This window comes from Microcebus murinus, chromosome 6 (genome assembly GCF_040939455.1).
Source record: "Microcebus murinus isolate Inina chromosome 6, M.murinus_Inina_mat1.0, whole genome shotgun sequence".
Taxonomy (NCBI): domain Eukaryota; kingdom Metazoa; phylum Chordata; class Mammalia; order Primates; family Cheirogaleidae; genus Microcebus; species Microcebus murinus.
The window spans coordinates 95,124,965-95,148,683 of record NC_134109.1 but is presented as its reverse complement, the minus strand read 5'-3'; the positions used below and the strand labels follow the sequence as shown (position 1 = coordinate 95,148,683).

The following is a 23,719-nucleotide window of genomic DNA, read 5'->3' as shown; positions in this document are numbered from 1 at the left end:
TCTTGATCCATGTTGTTATATGATGTTAATATGGCCCCTTTTCAGGAAATTTGGCAATATGTATCAGGACCCTTAAAGTGTTCTACTTTTTAACTCAGTAATTCTACCTCTCGAAATCCAACTGAAAGAAATAAATGGAGAATCTATTAAAGAGTTATTGTGTTTGAAAATTAAAACAGGAAAATATAACCATTGCAGTTTTATTTATAATAGAAAAACATTTTTAATGGCCATGCAATATGAAAATATTATGGAATGCTCTGAAGTCATTTAAAACTGAAGCTTTGCAGTGTACAACTTAGACTGTTAAGCTGAAAGAAACATACATATAACTATACATGATATAGTACAAATTTTATATTAGATTATGATACAGCTAGCTATATAGAAAATAGACCAAATGTTAATAATATTTATTATTTGGGTAGATTATGATTGAATTTTTCTTTATCTGTTTTTTATTTTCTAAATTTTCTGTAAGATCATGTATTGTTTTTATAATTAGAACATTTTTCTGTTTTCTTATCTAGGATTATAGTTTCCTTATGAAATCTTTCTTGTGATTTGAATTCTCATAGCATTTTTTGGCGTCTAGGCAAGATAGTGTTCACATTCTATTTTATGTTTTGCTTATTTGCTTGTTTTATTCCCTTATCTGAGGATGGCAAATAACTGGCATGGTTGTTTACAACCTCTTACCCCTTCCATGCTGTTAATGATGGTCTGTAATATCCCTGGGGCTAATAAAGCAATAATTAATGAGCAGTGTCTATAATGGATTTATGGGGCAGCAAGTCAGACCAGGCAGATATATCACAATTTACTATCATTTTTAAACAGAATGTAAGTTCCTTAAAGGCTAGGGATAATAATTGTCTCATGTTTATATTTTCATATTATATTTTAATGCCTCTTTGTATAACAGTGGATGCTCACTAATATTTATTGAATTGAAAAGCAGTAAAATATTCTGTAGTGACATCATGAGTTATGCAGTATTGGAATTTTTTCTTTCCTTTTCTAAAATTCTAATGTTGAAAATAATTCTAGTGCCCTGTCTTATCAGAAACCAAATTGAATTCTATGGAATAAAAACATAAAGCAAGATAATATTGGAGAATAGTATAGAGTTGTTAAGTGCTGAATTTAAGTTTAGGAGAAAGCCAAGAGGTATCAGAGAGAATAAAGGTGTGATAGTAGCAGTCATATTTTTAACAGTCATCTCAGAATGGGGAGTAGAAAATGAAAGATGTGCTCTGGGAAAAAAACAGCATGTCATTAGGCAATCCTTTTCTTTCTGGAGAATAGGCTTGTTGGGTATTCAAAATAAGATTGAAAATAAATAGAACTATTACTCTAGAACCCAATGTTTTTCACCCCTTCTGATATATTCTGAACTTTTTGAGGAGCACTGTATGAGGTTTGTTTCTTTGTTAATTTGTTTTAATGCATATCCCCAAGGAGGGCAGGGGCTGCTGGGTTAGTTTGCTTGATCTCAGCACTGGTCACATAAATGTGTTTACTTTGAGAAAATTCAGGAAGCTATGCTTTGGAACTTTTCTGTACATATCTGATACTTCAATAGAATTTACCAAAACCAAATACCACTTCTGTGAATTTACACATACACAGAATTCTGCCACTTGTTTATTCTGCAAAGCAATATTTTTATTTTTCCTCTTGGAGTTTCTTCATTTCCATTTTAAAATAGATTATTTTGTTTCTATCCCTAGTCAGCATTTTTACTTTTCTTTCTTGCATACTGGTTAATAAGTTAGCTGTCTTCAATTCCTGTTGTATGTGTGCTTAGCTCCACACCAGTCTATTTTGTTTCCTTTCTTGTTTTTCCCCACCTCTGTCTCCCTGAATTAGTTATAACCTGTAATTTAGCATATATTTTAAAGAATATTTAGTAATTTTAAAGTAGGTTATATTACTTTACTAGTTTTAAAAGTAGGTGAGCTTATTTTTAATAGATTTTTATGACAGTTTGTCCTCAATTCTATTTCCTATTAGAAAGCTATAAATTGTTGTGGCTAGACCTCCACTGATTTTCCTTCCTTTCTAAGACAGTGGCTCCTAGAAGAGCAAATTGTTTTCCTACTCACAGTGTAAAACAATTATAAGATCCTTTGTAAAGGAGAGTCCATAAGCTTCCATTGTTCTTTTTGATGAGAACATTACATTTAATCACATGACCTGAAAACCTTATTTTACTTCCTGTTTATATAACTCTATATTCTGTTTGACAGCATGATTCTGGAACAGAGTGCACACCAGGAGAATCTAAGAATTTAGGACAAAAAGAAAATGGCAATTACATCATGTATGCAAGAGCAACATCTGGGGACAAACTTAACAACAATAAATTTTCACTCTGTAGTATTAGAAATATAAGCCAAGTTCTTGAGAAGAAGAGAAACAACTGTTTTGTTGGTATGTATCTTTTCCCAACATTTTGTTATAAACATTTTCAAACATTTAGAAAAGTTGAAAGAATTATACAGTAAGCACCCATATACCCATCACCTATATTGTATAATTGTTAAAACTTTGCTGTATTTGCTTTATCACATATTTATTGATCCGTCCATCTTTCAGTCTATATTTTTATTGCAATTTAATACATTAACTGTCACACTAGGAAAAAAATTTTTTTACTTGGGGCCACAGTGTTTTATTATAAAAATAAAATAAAAACATTGAAAACAAAATGATCCTTTCTAATTTAATGAAAAATTGGTTATTTTTTATTGTTTTCTGCTTGTGAGTTATATGCTACTTGAAAAATAGTTCACACAGCTCCCAAGGTAGGGACGTATGAATTACACGTGCTTCACGAGGCCCCAGGCTCAAAACTGGTGTGAGTTAAATACAACTCACATGGCAGTTAATGTATTAAAGTAAGTGGTGGCCATCAGTATACTTCACTCCCAAACACTTTAGCCTGCCTATCATTAACTAGGGTTCAGTATTGTTTCGAGTTCTTTTTCTGTTTTCTACATAAGTAAAATGCACAAATTTTAAGTGTACGTTTGATGAGTTATTCTGTTTTGTTTTGTTTTGTTTGTTGAGATAGGATCTCACTCTGTTGCCCAGGCTAGAGTGCAATGGTGTCACCATAGCTCATTGCAGCCTCCAACTCTTCCTAGGCTGAAACGATCCTCCTGCCTCAGCCTCCTGAGTAGCTGGGACTCCAGGCATGCTGGTTAATTTTTTAAAATGTTTTGTAGAGATGAAATCTTGCAGTGTTGGTCAGGTTGGTCTCGAACTCCTGACCTCAGTAATCCTCCCACTTGGTCTCTGAAAGTCCTAGGATTACAGGCGTGAGCCACTGTGCCCAGCCCATTTGATGAGTTTTCACAAATGCATTTACCTGTGCAAACTAAGTACCTACCAAGATACAGAACATTTCTGCCACTTCAGAAAGTTCTTCTATTCCCCTTCCCAATCAATCTCTCTTCCTAATACACCTCCATAGGCAACCATTATCTGATTTATTTCACCATAGATTGGTTTTGCCTCCATATGAATGGAATGATACGGTTTGTACCCTTTCGTGGAAGGCTACTTTAACTCAGTATAATATTTTGAGGTTCATTATTAGTGTTTTACTCTTTTTTATTGTTTTTTTTTTTTTTTTTGAGACAGAGTCTCACTTTGTTGTCCAGGCTAGAGTGAGTGCCATGGCGTCAGCCTAGCTCGCAGCAACCTCAATCTCCTGGGCTCGAGCAATCCTACTGCCTCAGCCTCACGAGTAGCTGGAACTACAGGCATGCACCACCATGCCCGGCTAATTTTTTTTTTTATATAAGTTGGCCAATTAATTTCTTTCTATTTATAGTAGAGATGGGGTCTCGTCCTTGCTTAGGCTGGTTTCAAACTCCTGACCTTGAGCAATCTGCCCGCCTTGGCCTCCCAGAGTGCTAGGATTACAAGTGTGAGCCACTGTACCCTGCCTCTTTTTATTGTTGAGTAGTATTAAGTTGTATGAATGTATCCCAGTTTGCTCATCTACTCTTCTATTAATAAATACCTGGGCTTTTGGGTTTGGGCTAATGTGAATAAAGCTTCTATGAAATTATTTTTCTCTTATTGTATTAAAATATATATAAAGTAATATTTGCTATTTCAACCAATTTGAAGTATACAATTTTGTGGTATTAATTACATTCACAATGTGTGCAACCATTACCACTATACATTTCCAAACTGCTTTTCATCATCCAAAACAGAAATTCTATAACATTAAGCAATAACTTCGCTCCCCTTTCCTCAGCCCCTGGTCACCTCCCCTCTCCTCCCTCCCCTCTTTTTTCACCTGCCATTTAGCATATCATAATAATCTACTTTCTGTCTTTGTGAATTAGCCTATTCTAGGCACCTCATGCAAATGGGATTATACAATGTTTGTTCTTTTGTGTTTGGCTTATTTCACTTAGCATAATATTCTCAAGGTTCATCCATGTTGTAGCATGTATCAGAACTCCATTTTTTAAAATGTCTGAATAATATACAATTCTATACATAGATCACATTTTGTTTTCCGTTCATCTGTTATACCTCTCTTGTGGCATTTAACATATTCAGCCATGTGGCATCTAACATATTCTAAATATTCTACCTTGTATTATGTTTTTTTTGGTGTGTCCTTGTTTCTCAAGATTATTAAGTTACTTGAGGAAAAACACTGAGGCCTATTCATCTTTGCACGTGAAGAGCATTCAAAGAGGGGTTAAACACGTGACAGCAAAGGGGAAAGAATGGAGGAAAATTTCCAGATAAAGTAGCTTTTTGTCTTCAATTAAAAATTTTATTGAGATAATTATAGATTCACATAGTTGTAAGAAGTATTTTAATAGATTCACATAGTTGTAAGAAGTAATTTTAATAGATTCTCTGTACTTTTCACCCAGTTCCCCTCAATGGCAATATCTTGCAAAACTATAGTACAATATCACAATCAGGTTGTTGACATTCATACAATCCTTAGATCTTATTCCTCAGTTTTTCTTGTTCTCATTTCTTTGTGTGTGTATTTAGTACTATACAATTTTATTACATGGGTAGGTTTATGCATCCACCACCACGGTCAAGATTCAGAAGTTTCATTAGCACAAGGATCCCTTAGTGTTACCCTTCCTTCCTGTTGTTCCTCCCCCCACCCTACCAACCTGTTCTCCATTTCTAAAATTTTGTCACTTCAGAAATGCTATATATATGAAACTATATAGTATATAACCTTTTGGGATTGCCTTTTTTTCCCTACTTGGCATAAATCTCTGGAGAGTCATCTAAATTGTTGCCTTTATCAATAGTTTGTTTTGTTTTATTTCTAAGTAGTATTCCATGGTATGTATATACAATCATTTGTTTAACCAGTCACCTATTGAAGGACATCTGGGCTGTTTACAGTGTTTAGCTGTTATGAATAAAGCAGCTATAAACCTTCATCTACAGGTTTTTTTGTGTGAACACATTTTTTTATTTCTTTGGGATAACTGCCCCAAAATCCAGTTGATGGACCTTATAACAATTGCTTGTTTTATTTTGTACAAAATTATTTTGTACAAAATTGCCAAGCTGTTTTCCAGGGTGGCTGTATAATTTTACATTCTTACCAGTATGTGAACAATCAGATTTTTCTGCATCTTCAGCAGCATTTAATTTAATGTTTTCATGATTTTTTATATTAGCCTTTCTGATAGGTATGTAGTAATATCTCATAATTTTAATTTGCGTTTCTCTGATGACTAATGATGTTGAACATCTTTTCATGTGCTTATTTATTTGCCAGCTATATATTTTCTTTGATGAAATGTCTGTTTGTTTTTTTGGCCATTTCTAAGGAGATTTTTCTTTTGAGTTTTGAGTTTTTTTTATATAGTCTAGATACTAGTCATTTGTCAGATAATTGGTTTTCAAATATTTTCTCCCAGTCTGTAGCTTGTTTCTTTTCATCCTTTTATAGTTCTTTCTCAGAGAAAAAGTTTTAAATTTTGATGAGGTCCAATTGATCAATTTTTTCTTTCATTGATTGGCTTTTTCTTTTAAAGCCTTTTTCTTTTAAAAAGGAAGATTGAAATTGGATTGATGTTATCATTTTTGGTATTATCAACATCACCAGCAGTTTTCCTAACACTTGTTGTTTGTTTTTTTTTTTTTTTGCTAACACTTGTTAATGTAGAAGTGCTAGGTAGGTTCTTCATTTGTAAAGTGGGTTTTCACAGTAAACTTTCTGATTGAAGTTAACTTTTAAAAACAAGCATATTGCTCTGTATATATTATGGGAAAGAAATTTGTTTCTTAAATTATAACAAAATGTTTATTATAATTTTTACATTTAAGCAGTACCTTTACTGTGTTTAAGCTGTTAGCATGTTAGCGCATAGCTAATTTGAAGTAATAATTGTGTATTAGATAAAAATGAACATGTAAATATTGCCTCAGGTTTTTCTGACTTTATCATTTTCTCTTTTCTCCTAAATTACATGTCACATGAATTATAAAATTATTACCAGACTTTTAAAAAATCATTATTTACATAGTATATATGTATGCATGCAAGCTTCTAGTTTTAGAGAATAAAAGAGATTGTTTAAAGTGAAACAGGGATGAAGCTTCAATAACTTTAAGATTTCCTTTAAAGGTTGATGTGGTTAAGGATAAGAATGAACTTTCTGAATATAAAGCCAGTCTTTCTAGAACATTTTTGATTCAAATATTCCTTATGTGGGGTTCCTGTGTTGGGGTGTGTTCCCTTCTACTTACTCATTTCTCAATTTAAAGCCTGTACTATGACCATTTTCCACATTGAGTAGAAATGAAAAAGCATCAGATTGTAGACCTAGGAGACCCTGGGTTTAAGTCTGTGTTTTGCCCATACTGGAGTATATGTTCTCTAGCAAGTCACAGACTCCATGGAAGTTAGTTTTCTTTTCTAGAAAATGAAAGCAGGTGGTAAAGTTGTTTGATTTTATGATCTTACAAGGAGTAGCATTCTTATTTTAAATTCCATTGATAAAAATCAAAGAACTGTGGAAGACAGGTGAAGAAATTTTCTAAAATTATTCACTGTGCTTAGACCAGACTGTCTAACCATAATCAACCAGAATTTGGCCTGATATGGTTAGGCTGTATGGGAATACAAAAGATTCAAATAATACATGTTTCTTCCCTTTAGAAGCTTGGTCTAGCTAAAGAGCAAAATTAATGTATATTTTTAAACAATTACTTATTAACTGCATTACAATGTGGGGCATTCCATAGAACAAAATTTCACCCAACTTCTTTAACAGATAAATGGTGTAAAAATAAAAAGAGAAGGAAGAATCTGTTATACATTAAAAGAACTTAAAAGACACGATAACCAAAAGCTTATCTCCAGTGAGATTGGCCTTTATCAAACAGTCCCAAGACAATAAATGTTGGCGTGGCTGTGGAGAGATAGGAACATTCATGCACTGCTGGTGGGTGGTGGGACTGCAAACTAGTACAACCTTGTGGAAAGTAATATGGAGATACCTCAAAGAGCTATAAGTAGAGCTACCATTTGATACAGCAATCTCATTACTGGGCATCTACCCAAAAGAATAAAAGACATTCTATAAAAAAGACATCTGCACTAGAATGTTTATAGCAGCATAATTCATAATTGCAAAGATATGGAAACAACCCAAGGGCCCATCAATACAGGAGTGGATTAATAAAATGTGTGTAAACATGTAAAATGTATAAACATACACACACACACACACACACACACACACACACACACACACACACACACACACTGTACAGTTCTAACAGCCACAAAAAACGATGGTGACATAGTACCTCTTGTATTATCCCGGATAGAGCTGAAGCTCATTCTACTAAGTAAAGTATCACAAGAATGGGAAGATAAGCACCACATGTACTCACCATCAAATTGGTATTAACTGATGAACACTTATGTGTGCATATAGTAGTAACATTCATTGGGTGTTGAGCAAGTGGGATGGGACAGAGGGGATGAGTATACACCTAATGGCTACAGTGTACACCATCTGTGGGTTGGACACACTTGAAGCTCTGACTCAGGCGAAGCAAAGGCAATATTTAACCTAAACATTTGTACCCCTGTAATATGCTGAAATAAAATTTAAAAAAGAAAGCAACCATGGCAGGAGGGGTTGCAATCAGGGGAACCTTGTTTGGAACTTGATTCAGACCAACCAATTATAGAGAGACAGTTGAGGAAAATTGAATATGGATTGGCTTAGATGCTGTTAATCATATTGTTAATTTTGTTCAATGTGATAATTCTGTGTTCGATTATTATGGTTAGGTTTAAAAAAGATAAAATTTCTTATCTCTTATAGGTAAACTCTAAATTATTTACAGGAGCAATAGTAGGTGGTGGTGTTTTAAAATATTTAAGAAAAAAATTAGTTGTGGGGGTAAATGAAGCAAGAACAGCATGTTTTCCATAGTCCATAGTTCTTAAAGCTAAGTGATTGGTATGTGGGAGTTCATTGTGCTGCTGCTTTTATTATTTTTATGTGTATTTGTAATTGTAAAAAATTAATTTTTTTCCTGATTGATGATGTACTAACTTAATTTGTATTTGTATTATATAAATAGTGCAGTCATGGTACAGTTAGGCTCAGTGTGGTATGGCCTAGATAGCAAGTTACCACTTCCAGAATAGACCATCAGGTTAAATCTCCTCACTCTACAAGTCAAGGGCCCCAAAGGGAAGTGACTTGTGCAAGGTCACATTGCTAGTTAGTAGCAGAGCCCCTGTTAGAATTAGGTCACATGATTTCCAGATTCCTAGTTTGTTCTGTTTCTTCTATTCATTAAAGATTTTTTTTATCCCTTTGTTTTGAATCTCTAAAGAGTTTGTGAATTTTAAATAAATTAATGTATGCATATCATGCTTACCTTATCTTGTTTACTTTCCTCAGAATCTGGCCAACCTATATGTGGAAACGGAATGGTAGAACAAGGTGAACAGTGCGATTGTGGCTATAGTGACCAGTGTAAAGATGAGTGTTGCTTTGATGCAAACCAGCCAGAGGGGAAAAAATGTAAACTGAAACCTGGAAAAGAGTGCAGGTACCTTGCTAATTCCAATAATGTTAATGTTCCTCTAAAGTCACCTGAAAGCAGTTATAACAAATATAAAACTGAAATTAAGAAATGCATATGGTTTTAAAAGTTTTTCTTTATTGCTGTTTTATTTTGCTGAAATAGTATTGGTTAGTGCCCTCTTGTTGGCAGATTGAACTATTTATAATTGTATTTTGTGTAATGGGTGTTAACATACATACAAAGGATTCTCAAAAAAATATTATTTAGTTACTAACTTTAAAAATGTGACCATCTTTCATATTTTTAGAATCTTAACTTTAAATATTTAGGTAATATGGAGTCCATGCACTTTTATAACTTGGTACCACATAATTATTTCACTTGTCAAATTACTTCAGCAGTGATAGATATAAGTAATAGAATATTGTTTATACAATAGTATTTATTTATCTGTCAATCTATTATAGCAACCTCAAACTCCTGTATTCAAGTGATCCTCCTGCCTCAGCCTCCCAAGTATCTGGGACTACAGGTGCACACCACCATGCCCAGCTAATTTTTTCTATTTTTAGTAGAGATGGGGTCTTGCTTTTGCTCAGGCCGGTCTCAAACTCCTGAGCTCAAATTATCCCCCTGCCTCCGAGAATACTAGGATTACAGGCATGAGCCACTGTGCCCAGCCTATACAATACTTTTTAAATGGCTAGTCTGTATATCCTAGTTTGATTTTAGCATGTAAATGTGATTAAAACTGATAAATTGACTTATGCAGATGTAACTGAGAAAACACTGATTGCCCAACATTAAATTAATTTTCCAATATAACTTCTCTTACTCTATTTCACTGAAGGCAAATAGAGTGAGAATGAGAAATATAGTATACCTTGACTGTATAAACAAGACAGTTAATAACTTTTCTGCATTTATTAGAATGTTTAAGTTTAGTAGCTTCTTATTCAAATTTTTTATTGATACATAATTGTATATATTTACAGAGTACACATTATATTTTGATGCATGCATATATGTGTAATGATCAAATTAGGGTAATTTATTAATAGAATATCTATCACCCCAAATGTTTATCATTTTTTTATATTGGGGACATTTCAAACTTCTCTTATAGCTAGTTTGAAATATGTAATAAATTATTGTTAACTGTAGTCACCCTACTATACTGTTGAACACTGGAACTTATTCCTTTTTTCTAACTGTATTTTTGTACCCATCGAACAACCTGTCTTCATCCCTTCTTTACTACCCTTCTCAGCCTCTGATAACCATCATTCTAATCTCTACCTCCATGAGATCAATTTTTTTTAGCTTTCACACGTGAGTGAGAACATGTGATCTTTGTCTTTCTGCACTTGGCTTATGTTACTTAACATAATGACCTCCAGTTCCATCCTTGTTGCTTCAAATGACAGGATTTCATTCTTTTTTTTTAATGGCCAATTGGCATTCTGTTGTGTATACATACCACGTTTTCTTTCTTCATTCAGCTATTGATTTACACTTAAGTTGATTCCGTATCTTGGCTATTGTGAATAGTGCTACAGTAAACAAGGGGGTGCAGTTATCCTTTGAGATACTGATTTCCTTTTTTTGGGGGGGTATATACCTACTAGTAGGATTGCTAGATCATATGGTATTTCTTTTTGTTTTATATGGAACCTCCATATTGTTTTCCATAGTGGCTGTACTAATTGCATTCTCAACAGCAGTGTACTAGTATTCTTCTTTCTCTGCATCCTTGGCCAGCATCTATTATTTTTTTAGTGTGTCTTTTTGATAATAGCCATTTTAACTGGGTAAGGTGATATTTGATTGTGGCTTTGATTTGCCTTTCTCTGATAATTAATGATATTGAGCATTTTTTCATGTATCCCTTGGCCATTTGTATGTCTTTTGAGAAATGCCTAATCAGATCGTTTGCCCCACTTTTTTTTTTATTCCTACCCCACTTTGCCCACTTTTTAATGAAATTATTTGTTGAGTTCTTTGAGTTCCTTGTGTATTCTGGATATTAGTTCCTCATCAGATAAATAGTTTGCAGATATTTTCTCCCATTCTACAGGTTGTTTCTTCACACTGTTGATTGTCGCCTTTGCTATGGGGAAGCTTAATTCCATTTCCTTATTTTTGCTGTTTGTGTGTGTGCTTTTGAGGTCTTATCTAAAACATCTTTGCCCAAATCAATGTCCTGATGTATTTCCCCAATGTTTTCTTCTAATGGTTTCATAGTTTGAGGCCTTACATTTAAGTCACATTTTGATTTGATTTTTGTATATGGTAAGAGATAGGGATCTAGTTTCATTTTTCTGCATATGGATATCTAGTCCCAGCAGCATTTATTAAAGAGATAGTCCTTTCTCCAGTGAGTGTTCTTGGTGCCTTTTAAAAAAACCAGTTGGCTGTAAATATGTAGATTTGTTTGTGGGTTCTCTTTTCTGTTTCATTGTTTTATGTGTCTGTTTTATAACAATACCATCCTGTTTTTGTTACTGTGGTTTTATGTAGTACATTTTAAAGTCAGGTAGTGTGATGCCTCCAGCTTTGTTCTTTTTCTCAGGATTGCTTTGGCTTTTCAGGGAGCGTGTTCTGTGGTTTCATTTGAATTTTAGAATTTTTTTTTTTTCTTCTATTTCTGTGAAGAATGTCATTGTTATTTTGTTAGAGATTGCCTTGAATCTGTAGATTGCTTTTGGTAGTATGGTCATTTTCAAAATATTAATTCTTCCAATACATGAACATGGGATGTCTTTTAATTTTTTGTGACCTCTTCAGTTTCTTTCATCAATGTTTAATTGTTTTCATTGTAGAGCTCTTTCACCCCCTGATTAAACTTATTCTTAGGTTTTTCGTTAATCTTTTTTGTAGCTATTGTAAATGGATTACTTTTTAAATTTTTTTCTGCTAGTTTGTTGTTGTGCATATAAATGCCACTGCTTTTTGTATGTTAGTTTTGCAGCTTTATTGAATTCATTTATCAGTTCTAAGAGGTTTTTGGTGGAGCTTTTAGGGTTTTCTATATATAAGATCATGTTGTCTGCAAACAGGGACACTTTGACTTCTGTCTTTCCAATTTGGATGCCCTTTATTTCATTCTCTTGCCTAATTGCTCTGGCTAGTACTTCAATTAGTACTCAGAGTAGTGAGAAAGGGCATTCTTGTTTTGTTCTAGTTCTTATAGGAAAGGCTTCCAGCTTTTTCCTGTTCAATATAATGTTAGCTGTGGGTTTGTCATATATGGTCTTTATTGTGTTGAGGTACGTTCCTTCTATACCTAGGTTTCTGAAGGTTTTTATCATGAAGTGATGTTGAATTTTATGAAAGGCTTTTTTTGTGTGTGTCTATTGAGATGATCTTATGAATTTTGTACTTCATTCTGTTAATGTGATGTATTACATTTATTAGTTTGAGTGTGTTAAACTTGTATCCCTGGGACAAATCCCACTTGATCATGGTGAATGATCTTTTTAATGTGCTACTGGATTTGATTTGCTAGTGTGGTTTTCTTTTATTGTTATGTCCTTGTCTGGTTTTGGTATCAGGATAATGCTGGCCTTGTAGAATGAGTTTGGAAGAATTCCCTCCTCTTCAATTTCCTGGAAGAGATGAATTGATATTAGTTCTTCTTTAAATGTTTGTTGAAATTCAGCAGTGAAGCCATCAGGTTCTCAGATTTTCTTTGTTTGGACACTTTTAATTACTGTTTTAATCTCATTATTTGTAATTGGTCTGTTCAGGTTTTCTATTTATTCTTGGTTTAATCTTGATAAGTTGTTTGTGTCCAGGAATTTATCCATGTCTGTTAGGTTTTCTAATTTGTTGACATATAGTTGTTCATAGTAGTATTTAATGATCCACTGTAGTTCTGGTATGAGTTATAATGTCTCCTTTTCTTTTTTTTTTTTTTTTGAGACAGAGTCTTGCTCTGTTGCCTGGGCTAGAGTGCCACGGTGTCAGTCTAGCTCACAGCAACCTCAAACTTCTGGGCTCAAGTGATCCTACTGCCTCAGCCTCCCAAGTAGCTGGGACTATAGGCATGTGCCACCATGCCCGGCTAATTTTTTCTGTATATTTTTGGTTGTCCAGCTAATTTCTATTTTTAGTAGAGACGGGGTTTCACTCTTACTCAGACTGGTCTTGAACTCCTGAGCTCAAATGATCCACCTGCTTCGGATTCCCAGAGTGCTAGGATTACAGGTGTGAGCCACCACGCCAGGCCTTCTTTTTTGTTTCTGATTTTATTTGGGTATTTTTTTCTTCTTTAGTTAGCTGGTAGTTTGTAAATTTTATCTTTTAAAAAAAACAACTTTTTGTTTCATTGATCCTTTGTAATTTTTTTAGTCTGAATTTCATTTATTTTTGCTCTGATCTTTTTTTATTTTTTCCCTTCTACTAATTTTGGGGTTTGATTTGTTCTTGCTTTTCTAGTTCATTTAGAGGCATTGTTAGGTTGTTATCGTGTGCTTTTTTTTGATGTAGACATTTATTGCTGGAAACTTCCCTCTTAATACTGCCTTTTCTGTATCCCATAGGTTTGGGTATGTTGTGTTTCTATTTTCATATATTACAAGTAGTTTTAAAATGTCCTTCTTAAATTCTTCATTGATCCATTGGTTGTACAGAGGTGTATTGTTTCATTTCTGTATATTCGTACAGTTTTGAAAATTTCCCTGGCTTTTGATTTCTAGTTTTATTCCAATGTAGTCAGAGAAGATATTTGGTATGATTTTAATTCTTTTAAATTTGTTGAAAGTTGTTTGTCTCTTCCTTTAGATCTAGTAATATTTGCATGATAACTCTGGGTACATATAGACTTAGAATTATTATATATTCTTGCTGAATAGATCCCTTTATCATTATAAAATGACCTTCTTTAGTCTCTTCAGTTTTTTACTGAAAGTCTATTTTATCTTATGTAAGTGTAGCTATTCCTGCTTGCTTTTGGTTTCTGTTTGTGTGGAATATCTTTCTCCATCCATTTACTTTAGTCTACATGTGTCTTTACAGGTGAAGTGAGTTTCTTGTAGGCAGCATATAGTTTCATCATATCTTTTTTTTTTTTTCCCCCAGTTGTCTGCTGAGTGGAATGATCATATATCTTTTCAATCCATTCAGTCATTCTATATCTTGGGGATATAGTGGGGAGTTTAATTGGCTTACATATATGGTTATTGATAGGCGAGGCCTTACTTTTGTCATTTTGTTAATTGTTTTCTTATTGTTTTGTATATGCTTTGTTCCTTTAGCTTATTGTTTATCATTGTGATTTGGTAGTTACTGTAGTAGTAACATTTGACTCCTTTCATTTTCTCATTTGTATATTTGCCCTACCAATTTGCTTTATACTTCTGTGTGTTTTCATGATGATGATTATTATCTTTTTGCTTCCAAATGCTGGACCCCTTTGCACATTTCTTGTAGGGCCAGTCTAGTGGTGACAAATTCCCTCCGTTTTTGCTTGTGTGGGAAATACTTTATTTCTTCCTCATTTCTAAAGAATAGTTTTGCTAGGTATAGTATTCTTGGTTGGCAATTTTTTTATTTGTTTCAGTATTTTGAATATAATATCCCATTCTGTCCTGGCATATAAGGTTTCTGCTAAGAAATTTGTTAGTCTAATGGCTCTCCTCTTATATATGACTTGATACTTTTCTCTGGCTGCCTTTAGAATTCTATTTGTCCTTAACTTTTGACAGTTTGACTGTAATGTACCTCAGGAAGACCTTTTTGGGTTGAATATATTTGGGTATCTTTGAGCTTCCTGGATCTGAATGTTTATATCTCTCCACAGACTTGGGAAGTTTCAGTTATTTCATTAAATAGGTTTTCTTTGCCTGTTTTCATCTCTTTTTCTTCTGGAACTTATATAATATGAAAATTTGTTCATTTAATGGTATCCCGTAAGTCTTGTAGCCTTTCTCCACTCTTTTTCATTCTTTTTTTCCCCTTAACTCAGTATTTTCAAATGACCTATCTTCAAGTTCAGAGATTCTTTCTTCTGCTTGATCAAGTCTGCTATTAAAGCTCTCTAATTGTATTTTTTTATTTCATTTACTGAATTCTTAAGCTATAGGATTTCTGTTTGATTCTTTTTAAAATTTCTCATTCATATCATGAATTGTTTTTCTGATTTTGTTAAATTGTCTGTCTGTATTGTCTTGTATCACATCAAGTTTCCTTAAGATCATTATTTTGAATTCATTTTTTGGCAATTCACTGATTTCCTTTTTCATTGGTATCTTTTAATATGGAGTTACTGTGTTCCTTTGGTGGTCATATTAACTTGCCTTTTCGTGTTTCTTGTGTCTTTGCACTGATGTTTGTGCATCTTGTAGAACAGTCGCCTCTTCCAAACTTTCTAGAGTGGCTTTCATAGAGGAAGACTTTCACCTGCAGTTTGGTCTTAGTGTGCTGGTTGGGAAGGAAGTGGTTACTGTTTCCAGGTAGGTGCAGTGGTATAGTTTCTGTGCAGCTTCTTCAGCTGTGTTCAATGTCAACAATAACTGTGGGCACCTCAGTGGCTTACACTCTGGAAGTTGTGGTAGTGTCAGCAGTGGTGTAGGTTGTTAATGGCCTTGGTGGTAAGGGCTTTTGGGGCCCTCCTATTTTCATTTTCCCCACAATGGTGAGACTTAGCCAAGGGGATTCCTCTTGGTATCAGGTCTGATACAGCCTAAAGCACCTGCCACAGTGCTGGGTTCCAGGTACAGGTGCTTGGAGTAACTGTGGGGCTAGAGTCTTAGGCTCAGTGCCTTGTAATTCTGTTACATCACCTGGTCTTGCTCTCTGGGGCAGGGTTATGTGTAGGTTGCCCATAGGGTCAGGATCTGTGGCTCTGTAGCATCCTCCAGCACCTTGGGCCCAAGGGACCAGGTTGTAGCTGTGGGAGCTAGGGCACAGCCCTGGCCTGGCTCCAAGGAAGAAGAGGTGCTCCAAAGATTTGAGCTGGGACAGTGTGTGGCTGTAATTCAGGAGCCTTAGCCAATAGGGCTCAATGGCAAGTTGGGTTCCTTGGGATGAGGAAGCATGTAGTGGTAAGTCTAGACCTTGGGATGATGGGGTTCGGCAATATCCTAGACTCTATGAGGGCAAGTGTAGCAGTAACAAGTACCCTGGAAAGGCTGAGCACAGCTGTCATTTGGGCCCTGGGGGACATCAATAGCTTTATTCTCCCAGATGAGGAGTGTTTTGGTGTTTCAGCCGCTCAGAATCCAAGAGGCTAGTCTAGCTTCAGGGAAGTGGAGTGCTAGAGTTGTAGGGCATGGTGTCTTAGCTCAGCCATTGCTCTAGGATGTGGGTTAGTACATCAGCTCAGCCTTGAAATGCACAGCTGCTCAGCTCTGCCAAGGTACTATTGCTCCCAGATGCAGGGTTCTGCCAAAGCACTGTATCCTCAGAAGGCAGTGTGCAGTTTCAGGTCAGGCCCCTAGGGGCAGGGCACAGCTGTGGCTGAAAGAGGTAAATGGAGCTGTTCTGCCAAAACACCCTCCTTAGGAGGGAGGGCACATTTTCAGATCCTAGAGAGAGTAAGGGGAAGGGTAGGTTGAATTGCTTGGCCCCACAGGAAAGGTTATGACTTTTGCTCTCAACTTAGCTTTTGGGATGTCAAGCCGTGGGGTGGCAGTTTAGCCTGAGTACTGAAGGGGTGCTGTGGCTACTCGCCTTGAGGACAAGGCACACTTTAGCATTAGTTCCAGTTCAAGGATTGCATAGCACAATAGTCATGTGAGCCACAGAGTGTGGGGCACAGTGTTGGCTCTTTCTTTGGGGGGAGCATAGTTGTGTGGCCTCTAGGCAGCCTCCCTCAGCTGAGCTCAGTGCACGTGAGGACTACAGAGGACCCCAGTAGTGAGGACTGTAGGTGTTGGTGGGGGCTGCTGGGATCCTGTTTCCTACCTTTTCACCATAAGGGCAAGTTCCTGATGGTTCCCAGCTGATCCTGACTGGGGGATGGGGTGGTTAGAGTCCTGGTGTTTCCTTCTATTCTCTATGTGGCTGTCCTGAATGTCCGTGCTCACAAGGGTTTCCGCTAACTCCTTTGATGTGCTCCAGTGCGCTCCTTTAGTTATTTTCATCAAAATATGGTTATTTATTTATTGTTTTGGCTGTCTTTGTGGAAGGGAAGAGTGCTAGGGGCTTCTAGTTTGTCATCTTGTTGACTCACCTCTTATTCCAAAGATGAGACTCACAATTTATAAATTAGGACCATATCTAATAATTAGGATCTGCTTTAGCATCTAATAGTATATAGAAAATACCTAGTGATTTACTTTTTAAAATTACTTATTGTTTCTTCTAGTCCAAGTCAAGGTCCTTGTTGTACAGCACAGTGTGCATTCAAGTCAAAGTTTGAAAAGTGTCGGGATGATTCAGACTGTGCAAGAGAAGGAATATGTAATGGCGGCACAGCTCTCTGTCCAGCATCTGATCCTAAACCAAACTTTACAGACTGTAATAGACATACACAAGTGTGCATTAATGGGGTAAGCATTTGATTTTTTATGTTTTTTTATTTAATTTTAGGAAATCTATTTTTCAGGATCATTACTGACACTAGAAGCTACATAGTTAAAGTAATTAATCTTGGTCTCTGTTTAAGTAATATTACTGTCTATTCCCCACAAAGCCATGAATGTATTAGGTAGCATTCAATTAGCTACTGACTTGTCTTTCATCTTTCCAACTACATTTCATTGATATTCCCTAGAGAAAACATAGTTGTGTGGTTAGGCATGTGACTTTGTCTATACTGCTTTTAAGTTTTATGAATTAATATTTCCATAGCCTAAATAAAAGAACTTTTCTGGTCATTTGCTCTGAATGTGAAGCCTTTAAAACTTTCATGGCTGAACAGCACTTTCTTCCACATGAAAAACATTTAAGTTTTCTGTTCTTACAGAAGAGCCACAATAACCAACATAAATTTATGCTCATCTAATCTCTCTGCTTTTGTTTTAGTGTTTTTTTAAGTTGTCATTGCTGTATAAGATTTACTATCTTACTTGCATTTACTCTTTTTCAAATGTGTTTTTATGATTCCGGTTCTGATAGTTGTCTGTGTTTGTTTTTCATGTATTTCCACTTAATTATTCTGACATTGGAAGCTTATACCTGCCTGTTTATTACTATGGACAATAGGTTAGACTGTACAGGGATTAAATAATTTGTCTTTTATTTTTCTTCCAGCAATGTGCAGGTTCTATCTGTGAGAAATATGGCTTGGAGGAGTGTACCTGTGCCAGTTCTGATGGCAAAGATGATAAGGAATTATGCCATGTCTGCTGTATGAAGAAAAGTAAGGCATTTAAAATATGAGAGTATAAAATCTGCTTCAAAAACCATTATTTTCTCTAAATTTTAAGTGTTAAATTTTGACATACAGTTTGGACAGATAGTTTCCAGGTAAATCTATCCTCTTGTGTCTCTAGCATTATGGCCCTATAGTATTTTTAAAATGATAAAACTAGACACAACATTGCCAGCTTTATGGCAGTAATTTATATTAACACTGTTAGAAGGTTTTAAAGCCATTGTAGGCACTAAATCAAGACTTGCTGTTTGTTTGTTTATATTATAACATTTAAAGTGAATTACTAATGGCATTATCCAGCCTAAGTAATGCAGGTCTGTATAGCATGTCATGGTAATGATTTTAGACAGTTTTTTTCCCCCCTTTGTCTTTCCCCAATTGGCCCATTAGGAAATCTGATCTTCAACTTATATTGGCACTTCTTTTCCAGTGGAGCCATCGACTTGTGCCAGTACAGGGTCTGTGCAATGGAGCAAGCACTTCAGTGGTCGAACCATCACCCTGCAACCTGGATCCCCTTGCAATGATTTTAGAGGATACTGTGATGTTTTCATGCGGTGCAGATTAGTAGATGCTGATGGTCCTCTAGCGAGGCTTAAAAAAGCAATTTTTAGTCCAGAGCTCTATGAAAACATTGCTGAATGGATTGTGGTAAGTATGGTTTTTATTTATAAAGAAATTTTAACTTAAAATGGTTTGATCTTAATTTTACTTGGCCAGAAGTCACCAATGTTATGAGTAAAATCACTTCTTTCCTGTTTATACTGGAATTACTTTATCTGAAGATTTTTAAAGTGCAAATATTTTTGGTTAATAGCCTTCTGAAGTGATTAAAATCTCCACATGTGTATTGTTCATAGGTTGGTTAGTAGGGGATGGGAGTCATTCTGTTTTACTCTCTTCGTTGGTCCATGTCCTGGATGGGTGGCTTGCTCTTTTGGTCCATATAATTAGGGACATAGTCATGGGACTTTTTCCTCAAGTTGTGTTGGAAAACCTTGCTTACTTTTTATACTTCTCTCTGGTCTCAGTATGACAGATAGCCAGTTGCAGGTTCTACTTTGCTAAACAGGAGAAATGAAAAAGACAGTGATTTTGTAAAGTTTTTTTCTGATCTTGCAATATGATTTCTGGGTCTTTGTCTTGTCTGTGATAGGAAATGTTGAACAGAGTTAAGATCAGATACAGAGCCATTTGTGGATCTGTTAATGACTGTGAATATTGATCTAGTATTAATCTACTTAACTATATTATTTTTTTTTTTTTTTTTTGAGGCAGAGTCTTGCTTTGTTGCCCAGGCTAGAGTGAGTGCCGTGGCTTCAGCCTAGCTCACAGCAACCTCAATCTCCTGGGCTCAAGCAATCCTGCTGCCTCAGCCTCCCGAGTAGCTGGGGCTACAGGCATGTGCCACCATGCCCGGCTAATTTTATATATATATAATATATATAAATATATATAATATATAATATATTATATATATAATATATATATAATATATAATATATTATATAATTATTATAATTATATAATATTATATATAACATATATATATATAGGCCAATTAATTTCTTTCTATTTATAGTAGAGACGGGGTCTCGCTCTTGCTCAGGCTGGTTTCAAACTCCTGACCTTGAGCAATCTGCCCGCCTCAGCCTCCCAGAGTGCTAGGATTACAGGTGTGAGCCACCGCGCCCGGCCTAACTGTGTTAGTTTTAAGCCCACATTTCTCCAAGTTGCACAAACATTGAATTACCTGAACTTTTCTTAAAATATTGCTGAGAATAACTATCTCAACTCACTTACATGTTCATACTTTCTAAGTGATTACATTAAAATATCTGTAGGAAACTTGCAAGTGATGTATTAATCTTTGAAAGTGATGTATTAATATTTGAGAATGTGTTATACTTGAACTGAATATAGTTTGCTTTGGAAATTGACTTAGAACTCAGATCTCCTCCAAACCCCTTTCCCAAAGTATTCTTTGTGTTTGTATGGGTGTGTTCAGGACTAAGGTTGCTTTAAAAGTACAAAAGGTGTTGTCTGTGTTGTATGTCAGCCCTTTTGGCACTCTTCTAATAACATTATGCAGTAAAAATTTTGTAGTTGCCTCCAGCATTAAAATGTTTGTTGTCCGTAGGAAGGATAATATGTTATGTGTTAGAATATGTGATTTTCAGATATGTAATGACTATGTAGTGGGAGGAGCATTGAAATTGGATTTAGGAAAGGAGACCTAGGTTTGAAACCAAATAATTGGGCAGTTGACTTAACTTAGATCTCCTTAAAACATGTTACTCATTTTCATATTCCTGTGTTTGTTACATAATAGGCGTTTAGTGAATACCTGTTAAGCCAAAGGTCCCATCTGGCACTATGGCATAGTAGAAACAGCATAGGCTTGAGAATCATGGAAGGATTCATATCATCTTTCTGGCATTTATCAATTTTGTGACTTCAGGCAACTTACTTACCTTTCTTTGTCCTTTACTTCCCTGTTTTCAACTCAGATCCTGTTCTTTTTTCTTTTTTTCCCTGATTCTCTCTAATAATAAGTTGAAATTTGATGTACTTTTCTACTATAGTGGAAAATGTATACAGAAAAAGAAATCTGTTAATGGGGATCCAGAGTTATGTACTCATGAATGTATGTTGTGCTAGATGTTTTAGGTTTTCTAGGCACTAAATCATATCATCTGAACATAATATTTTTTCACTTTTCTCCATTATCTCCAGTTTTGACTCATTGACTTACAGGCAGTTCCTGGGTTACAGACAACTTGACTTACAAATGGGCTCCCAAGGCTCCCCATAAGGATAATTTATAATTAAATTAATAATTCAGGAACTAGTTTCTTCCATACATGTAAATAAACCCGCATGGCATAAGTGGTTCATTGGCACAGCATCATTTGGCTAGCGGTTTGTCTCATTGTTTATATGGTTGCTTACGGACAGCACCACTTTCATCTTAACTTTTTTATTCAATTTTGTTTACCCTTATGACCATGTCTCCAAAGTGAATGTCCATTGTAAGTCCAGGTGAGCCTATGATGAAGAGAAAGGTGATTACAATGGAAACTAAAGTAGAAATAATGGTTTGGAGAAAGACTGGATGCCATCATTCTTTGGGAAAGCATTAGGCTACTGGCCTGTTGGAACAGTTATAAAGGATAAAGTGAGAATAATGGAATGTGTAATAGACAGTGGTCCGGTGAAAGCACCATTATTATTACACTGAACAGCATAATAGATTAATTATTGAAATGGAAAGGTTATTATTGACTTTATTAGAAGGTCAAAATAAGATTAACATTCCTGTTAGCTTTGACTTGATGCAATGTTAAGTGAGTGTGGACCTTAAATATTCTTTTTTGATATTTCATCTATGTTCTGTCTAAGCTTTTTATATTAGCTTGTTTTTATGTTCTGTTTGTTCGAATTAAATGAAAGAGCACAATATTTTCTGTAACTTATTATAGTACAGGGGTAGTATTATTACTGTATTACATTGTATTATTACCACATATGAGCCATTATAGTATTGTTATTATTATTATTATTGCTGTATATGCACTGTTCATCAGGGGTCCGAGTTACACACAAATCTGACCTAAGGATGTTCTCAGGAATGTATTTCATTCCTAACCTGGGGACTGCTTGTATTTAAAATTTCAAAAGCTCATTTATTTTCACTTTAAAAATATTTAAGAGACATGATCCTGTAAGTATATTTTTAGAACTTTTTCATGTTTTAGATTTGAAGATGAACACTTCTTACAATGAATTAGCAATATGAATTCTTCTCTTGTGCTGTGGAACTGATTAATCAGGCACTTTTAGGTTGATAGAAATTTGCCTTAGGAATAGCACATGCTTTTATTTTATATCAGTGTTGATATTCATATGGCACTCTTTGGAATAGCATGGCTTGTATGCCTGAGGAGTACCAGTAGGCCATTGCTGCATTTTGGGGCATTAACCAGGCCAAGCAGTAAGATAACAGACACCTAGTTCCCTATAAGTTCCTTGTCTCATTTGATTATGTTCAGAGTTTACTTGCATAAAAAATAACAGTTTATTTTTTCACACCAATAGTTTGTGATTTGGCCTTTCATCATGTTAGGGAAGTGTCCTTCCAGTTCATAATACAGATTATTAGGATGCTCTGGGATAAGAAGCAATGAAAGAGATGAGGAGTTAGTTTAACTGACTTCTTTCCAATGGTGTCTGGTGCTCTGTCTCTTTTCTATGATACACCGGCAACTTTTCTCCTCATGCAGAGTAGAGTAGGAAGAACCTTGACAGTGCAGTACTTCAGGGCATGGGTTTTTGACTGCTGCTGGTGCCATGGAAATTATACTTTCTTTTCTGTGAAGAGTTGTTTTTGATAGCCATGCTTTGATTTTTCAGAATATATTCACTATATTTGTGGAGTGCCTACTACATATCTGGCCAGGAGATAATGATAAACATTTAGATTTATCAAGGAGTCATCTATTTCTTAGATGAGAGCATTCACCATTGAATCTGTTGAGACCTTGTATCCTTATCTTCTTTTCTTTAATTGGGGGTTAAGGGCATTAGTAATTCTTTTCTACTTTCTTCCATGGTTTATGTGTTCTGATTTTCTGTGTCTTTTGTGTTGTGTTTAACATTGTAGAAAATCATCTTTTACCTTTATCTTTTTCAAATTTATACTTGCATTTCCCTCTCTCCTTTTAAATTATTGCCTGCTATTTTGTGGGGTTTTTTCTTTTTAATTTGTTCAGATTTATTTGGAGTTTGTATTTTTATTTTTTTTTTATCAAGAATCAACATTTCTAATGCTTGAATTAATTTCTGCTGTCATATTTTGTTCTAATTTTATGAATCTAAGTATTAAGTATCTGGTATTCTTTATGAATGAAAGATTTAGAGTACTGACTCCCCAGTGCTTAATAGAACACTAGTTCCATGAAATCCTCTAGGGGTTTGGTGGTCAAATGAATCTAGAAAACACTGTACTGTAGTCGTCCCCTGTTAGAGATTTGTGAGAAGTCCTACAATACATAAACCTTTTAAATTTATTTTTTCAAATTTACCAAATCCCAGAAACCTTTATTCATGTAAAGCTTACGAAGCCCCGAATACCCTTAGAAGTCATTTGGGAAAACATTGATTAATAGCAGTAGGTCTCCATCCTAGTTGTACAGAAGAATCACCCTAGGGTTTAGCCCAGTTAAATCAGAATCTCTTGGCATTGGACTTAAATATCCTGGTCTTTTAAAACTCCAGCTAGTTCTGATGAAGAGCCAGGGTTGAGAACTACTCATCTAG

At 35.1% G+C, this 23,719-nt stretch overlaps 1 protein-coding gene across 1 annotated transcript in view; it reads left to right on the top strand.

Moving 5' to 3' along the window:
* The window catches only part of ADAM10 (ADAM metallopeptidase domain 10), a 138,360-nt gene that overhangs the window by 103,142 nt on the left and 11,499 nt on the right, over positions 1-23,719 (top strand). The window contains exons 10-14 of the mRNA XM_012783034.3: positions 2,253-2,436; positions 8,952-9,102; positions 17,390-17,573; positions 18,277-18,385; positions 18,831-19,051. Of these exons, the coding sequence (XP_012638488.1) occupies positions 2,253-2,436; positions 8,952-9,102; positions 17,390-17,573; positions 18,277-18,385; positions 18,831-19,051 (849 nt within the window). The remainder of the gene's footprint in view (positions 1-2,252; positions 2,437-8,951; positions 9,103-17,389; positions 17,574-18,276; positions 18,386-18,830; positions 19,052-23,719) is intronic.